Below are 6,049 nucleotides of genomic sequence, written 5' to 3'. Positions count from 1 at the left end.
TGATCATGTGCTGTATTTGAGAGAAGGTTTGGGCAAAAAGCAAGCTGTGCATGATTTATACTGTAGCATGCTGTGAAGCACGGTTTATCATCCCTGAAAAGAACCTGACATTTAAGAAGGTAATAACCAGCAAGATATCTCCATGTGGTGTAATTAATTTCCAAAGCTTTCCTTGAAACACATCGCCTCATCATTTTAGACTGTCTTGCATTTTTGTTAGGCTCTAATGAAATCTGTCTTGAAGCCAACATACAAGACAAACCTCACTCTGGCTGTTAGTTTGATACCAACACATACATGCATTTATATTAATGCAACATCATTCAATGATGATGAATGTGTTTTGAAATCTAGCATTGTTTTATTTTATTCTTGTATGAGCTCATGCCAAAGCTTTGCTCTCCGGCTGTTACCATTTATTGTATTTGCATGACTGGAGATGTAAGTGGGAGTACAGTGTCCTCTTGAATAAATGGACAGATTTACAGTACCATACCTGCTCCTGCTCTCATGTTGATAATTTATGCATGAACATATTGTGTACAAAAACAAACTGCAAGCATATGAATGATGGGGAAACAAACTAGTAGGTAGGCCTAATAGTCTAGTAATTGCCAGGGTTGAATCAGTCTAATTATGGATCATGCGTGAATATCGAGTTGATTTAGTCAAGCGGAACGGTATGTGGGTATGTAAGTAATTCATTTAATAATGCGGATGGTAAATATGACAAATGACAAGGACATGTCAGAGACCTCAGATACAGTTGGTTGGAGTGTTTTGGTTCAGTCAGTAGGTGGTGCTGTGGAGACACTCTATATGGAATTTCCTCCCCAAGAATATTTATAGGCTATACTTCACTTTCTACACATTTAAGAGCCTTAAATTGATGTAATTTGTATTGCAATCTAAGCGAATTATGTTTTTTGTAATACATGCTTATATCTTACATCGAGCGTAATCATAGTTTTCTATCATGTAAGACAGGTCCCGTCAATTTTGAAAAAAAAAAATGCCAGATAAACATGGGCATAAATGATGATATATTTTCAACAGGATCCAAAAATGAGAATAAGTTCTATAGGGAGCAATACTGGACTCTTGTGTGCGTGTGATTCATTTACCACAACACACCGGAGGATGGAGCCAGCATTAACGTCTGGAAAACGTTGCTGCTGAGCGTAAAAAGGGGCGTTCCGGGAGCCTTGGCTATACATCTCTCTTGGCGGTGCCAGGTGTGTTCAAACCTGTGGCAGGGAAATGCTGTCGACCGCAGATGTCACTCAACTCAATCATAATGGACTGGATCGCAACTGCAAAAACCGCCTAGCAGTGAATGCAACTACCCAGCTGTTCAGTCTGCCCACAGGTATGAGGGATCTGTCGTTGACGCACTACACTACAGCGGCCAATACTCCATAACGTACCGCCGAGTGAGTATAATTCACTCAGTTTACGTCTTGTTTTGACAACTTGACATCGGAAGGCTTCCGAGAGAGAGAAAAGGGACGGGTCGAGTTGTGGTGATGGAGAGCATAAAACGTTGATTCTTCATTTGAAACCCTCTCGCTGCTGTCAACTCCTCTGTTTTACGCACAAGGAGCGCTTGGAAATATCGCAGCCTAGGCAACTGTGCGCACATAGGAGGAGGATAAACCCGTGGGATGACAGACCACAACGCCAAATTTACGGGTGAAGATCAGCCTCGTAAATGTCAGGGAGATGAAATTCCCAGCAGGTCGGGAGAATAACTCAAGAGGGTTTATTAGACCGCGTCTCTTCGCGCTCATTTAGCAACAGCAAAAACAAGCCGATTGTACCACAACCAGATCGTCTACTCATTCTGAAAAGGATTAACCATGTCCAGAACGCTGAAAAAGAAGAAACACTGGTCCGGTAAAGTGGTGGAGTGCGCGGTGTCATGGGGAAACCTGGGGGAGTTTGGCTCCGTGGTGGAGATCTTGGGGGGAGCCGAGCTGGGAGAGTTCCCCTTCCTGGGCCAGATGAAGCTGGACGTGCTGGTCTGTCACGTCGGGAAACTGCCCTACTATGGGGACGTTTTGCTGGAGGTGAACGGGACACCGGTCAGTGGACTTACAAACCGTGACACCCTGGCTGTCATCCGCCACTTTCGGGAGCCAATTCGCCTGAAGACTGTCAAACCAGGTGCGTCCCTCCTTTCTGTTCTCACGCCCGCTATGTCACCTGAGCTCGGCTCTCCTGCAAAAGCTCAGCACTTGATATGCAAAACTGGCCACTCGCATCCACTAACCGCAGCCACCCACATGATCATCCACCCAGACATTTAGTGGTAAATGAAAAGATTGGTAAACTATGACCTCCACTTGGTCATCATCATAAGGCAAACACCCTCTAATTTAAACAAAAAAACCCCCAGAGGGTCAGAAGTAATTAGTAAGTAGTTTTCCCCTTAAAAGACCATATCCACATAAACTGCATCAGTTTGACAATTAATTGTATACATCATGGTAAGAATACCATGATGTATACAATTAATTGATAGCCTATAATAAAGATTTATGTCAGTCTTACAAAGGTGAGCAAACTATTCTGCAAGTAAAAAGCTGGATAAACTGGGTTTAAGTGGGTTTACCCTCCACTACACCCCTGTACACCAGTAGAGAACATTCCAGACTGATAAACCTTTTACTGCCCTGTAGCATCTAATTGGCCAATTCTCTCACCTCTTACCTCAGGGAGATCGAACGGTGATAATGGTAATAGTGGCATGTAGCCCAGTCCAAGTCTTCTGGGCTAAGTGCACTTACATGCATAGAAATAAGGCCTAATTACTTCCTCCATTATTCAGGCTACTCAGCCTAGTGGCCGCAGAGTGGTTATCTGTGTTATATTCCTTGTCCCATCATTCCCCATCCAGCTGCGGATGCTGCCTGCAACATCCAAACACTGATAATGAAGTCTAATTGCAATGATGGCTTTGGTGCTTTAGTGCTACTGCCATGCTGCATTGGTTCTGAACTGTAGGTTTTTATAAATGATGATGGGTTCACGGCGGGGTCATTCCCATGTGATCTGGAGCCGATACTGAAAAAGGCCCCAGGCAGACCCAACCTGAGCGGCTCGGGCAAAGGGGTTAGTTGCGGTGCGGTTCATTTTGTCTGTTTATGGGCGAGGGAGATGGCCTTGCATGCTGCTTTGCTACGTACTGGAGCTGGAATGTCTAAACAACAACTGAGACTGTTCAAAAGGTTACATCAGCAGCAGCAGCTGAGTCCCAGGACTCCAGGCCAGTATCCCTGAAGATCAGCTGTGTTTGCGTGTGTTGATGTGTGTCTGCGTTTGTGCACATGCATACTTATTGTGTGTGTGTGTGTGTGTGTGTGTGTGAGTGCCAGTTGTTCCCAGGCCCGGATTAACACATTGTGGTGCCCTAGGGTGACGTCACTTGAAGTGCCCCCCTCCGTCTACTTGACACGCAAAAAAGTGAAATTTACTATGCCAATAAAGATCATAAATTTACATTAACTTAAATAATACAGGCTCAACACACATACTGCAGACAAATGTAAGACAATGTACAAACCAACAAATTAATTTACACCATAGATTGACTTGAGCCTACAAATGCCATTTTAGGCTTTACACACGGAGCTATACTGTATTAAATTTGAATGCAACTCACATCAAAGACATCATGCTAAAAATCGTTGTTTCCACATTACATTTGCAAAGGCCTGAATGAAGACTAAATGCCAAACCATTACAGAGCATGACATAAAAAAATCATAATACTAAAAATAAAAAAAATCATTAAACAGACATCTAATGCAACTTCAGCACCACAGACTTGGCCCCACATACCACAAAATAAGGCAAGCTCAATAACTAGCAAACAATCACTTCAGGTGAGTTGATGTGACAGTGGGAACTGCAGAAGGTGAAAGGAGCAGCACATTGAGACAATGGGCCTGGACTTTTGTCCAGACCAGCCCACCACAATCGGCCGGACACCAAACATCCTTGATGGTGATTTCACAACACAACCTGTCAGCTCTGTGGCTCAGACTAAACTGTGCCGGTTATTTGATGTGAGTTTGTTTAACGTGGCCCAGCTTCCCGCTTGGCCACGTTCAAGCCAATCACAGTGCTTTTAAGCACTGTGATTGGCTTGAAGGTCCAAATGCCGCCCAGCCGGCAAAGTTGGTGTAAAAACTAACCAAAGCAGTTGTTTAAGCCACCAAATTTTGACTGCTCTGTATTTATTTTTTCAGAACTGGAACGCGCGTTCCGTCGTCAGATTCACTCCCGGATTGCGTTCGGATTGCGGCCCCATGACACCCTCGCACTCTGTTTATAGAGTAGATAGAGCGGCCCACCATGAAGTCTCCCGGTAGTCCCGATGGCCAGTCCATCCCTAAATATATGGCAATGCATAGGCTATTCATTGTTGTTATAAGCATCACAAACCACGTATCCAGTTCAAAGAGAAAACCTTTCCACAAGCATCAACTCGACCAGTTCGTTCTTCACTCTTTTAAGTTGTGAAAAAGATCTGTCACCCTTACAGTTAGTAACAGGCAGGTTAAGAAAAGCCTGACTGCGGCAAACACACTTGGGAAAGTAGTTTTCAGCCTACCTTTTCTTAGCAGCTCCTCCGGTGAATGGGTTTTCTCTTACCGCACAAAATGCTTGAACTGGACAAATTCAAATGTGATGGGGAGGCGGGGGGGGCACCTACACACAATCATGATACTTTCTCTTTATGCATATTCTTTTTTAGTATCAAAGGTTAATTTTTTGCCGCGTATGCATTCCCCCCAGAGAGTAGGCCTAATATATAAATAAAATATGACAAAGCTTATAAAGGTATAATTGTGGTTTGAATGTGTGGTGCCCCCCCAACAAGGCAAACTGGCTGGTGCCCCCGGGCACTCACCCGATGTGATATATGGATAATCCGGCCCTGGTCATTCCTAGGAGTTTACCTATGTTTGTGAGTCCAGAGCCTATTAGTGTGTCGTTAGTGTGCATCCACATGAAGATGTGTGTGTTGTTTCAGTGTGCGTATGTGTGTGTGTGTGTATGTATTTCATTGCTCTACATTCCCCAGAGCTCCTAACACCACGCTCTCTGCCCCACTAACCAAGGATGATTAATAAAGGGCATAGGAGAGGGAGAGAGGGAGGGAGAGAGACAAAGAAAGAGCGAGAGAGGGGGAGAGGAGAGAAAGAGAGAGGGAGGGAGGGAGAGAAATAAAGGGAGAGATAGAGAGAAAATCGGCTCTGCCTTTGGCTCTAGGCTTAACTCCCACGCGAGGCTGTTTTTGCTCTTTAAAGCTCACAGTGAAGTAATAGGTGGCAATGATGGCAATATTCCTCATCATCTATTACTTCACTGTCACCCTTACCAGCAATAGCAACAATCTGCCCTAGTTGTCCACATTTGATCAGCTTTACAAAGTCATGAATGTGACATTTAGCTACATGAAAGGTCACAACCAGACTGCTTAGTAATGATGCTGAGGCTCCTCAATATTATGTTTGCAGTCACGCAATAGCAAAACCTCACAAAGGCCCTCTGGCATCAGCATACAGATTGGCTTGTTATTGTATGATTACGTATTGCGCGTTGTGTATGCGTGTCTGTTGTGTGTATACATTCCTGTGTGGTTGCCTCATGTTTAATTCACGCCTCTTGCATAATTGAGGCAGCGAGTGGATTTTCTCCACTCTGATGGAGGCAGTGGGCCTAGAGGATCAGCTGTTACCGGGAAGCCAGGAAGCTGTGATGACATGACGGCGGCCGGCAGCGACGGAGGGCTCTCTGGGTCCACCAGATGTTCCACTGTGCGCTTCCCAGGATCCTCTGTGCTCTGCCTCTCGCCCTCTGGAGCTGGTGGGCTTCCCGTGCTGCTGACAGCTGGGGCGGAGCTAGGAGGAATTTAGGAGAGGAGGGAGAGAGGGGGTGAGAGAGAGAGAGAGAGAGAGAGAGAGAGCGAGAGAGAGAGAGCGAGAGCGAGAGAGAGATGGGAGTTAAAGAGCGCAAAAAGAGTGCAAAGACAGAGAAA

General features: G+C 45.0%; 1 protein-coding gene across 1 annotated transcript in view; it reads left to right on the top strand.

Moving 5' to 3' along the window:
- Window positions 1-1,364: 1,364 nt before the first annotated feature.
- Window positions 1,365-6,049, top strand: part of magi3b (membrane associated guanylate kinase, WW and PDZ domain containing 3b) — a 121,670-nt gene continuing 116,985 nt past the window's right edge. Inside the window, exon 1 of the mRNA XM_071519109.1 lies at window positions 1,365-2,166. Coding sequence (XP_071375210.1) covers window positions 1,860-2,166 — 307 coding nt within the window. The 5' untranslated portion in view covers window positions 1,365-1,859. The remainder of the gene's footprint in view (window positions 2,167-6,049) is intronic.

The sequence above is a fragment of the Centroberyx affinis genome, unplaced genomic scaffold, assembly GCF_046629955.1.
Source record: "Centroberyx affinis isolate AG114_WGS23_722 - 3 ecotype Tasmania unplaced genomic scaffold, CSIRO-AGI_Caff_v1 ptg000659l_1, whole genome shotgun sequence".
In the NCBI taxonomy this organism is placed as follows: domain Eukaryota; kingdom Metazoa; phylum Chordata; class Actinopteri; order Beryciformes; family Berycidae; genus Centroberyx; species Centroberyx affinis.
The sequence above is the reverse complement of the archived record's forward strand: the minus strand, read 5'-3'. Positions and strand labels throughout refer to the sequence as shown.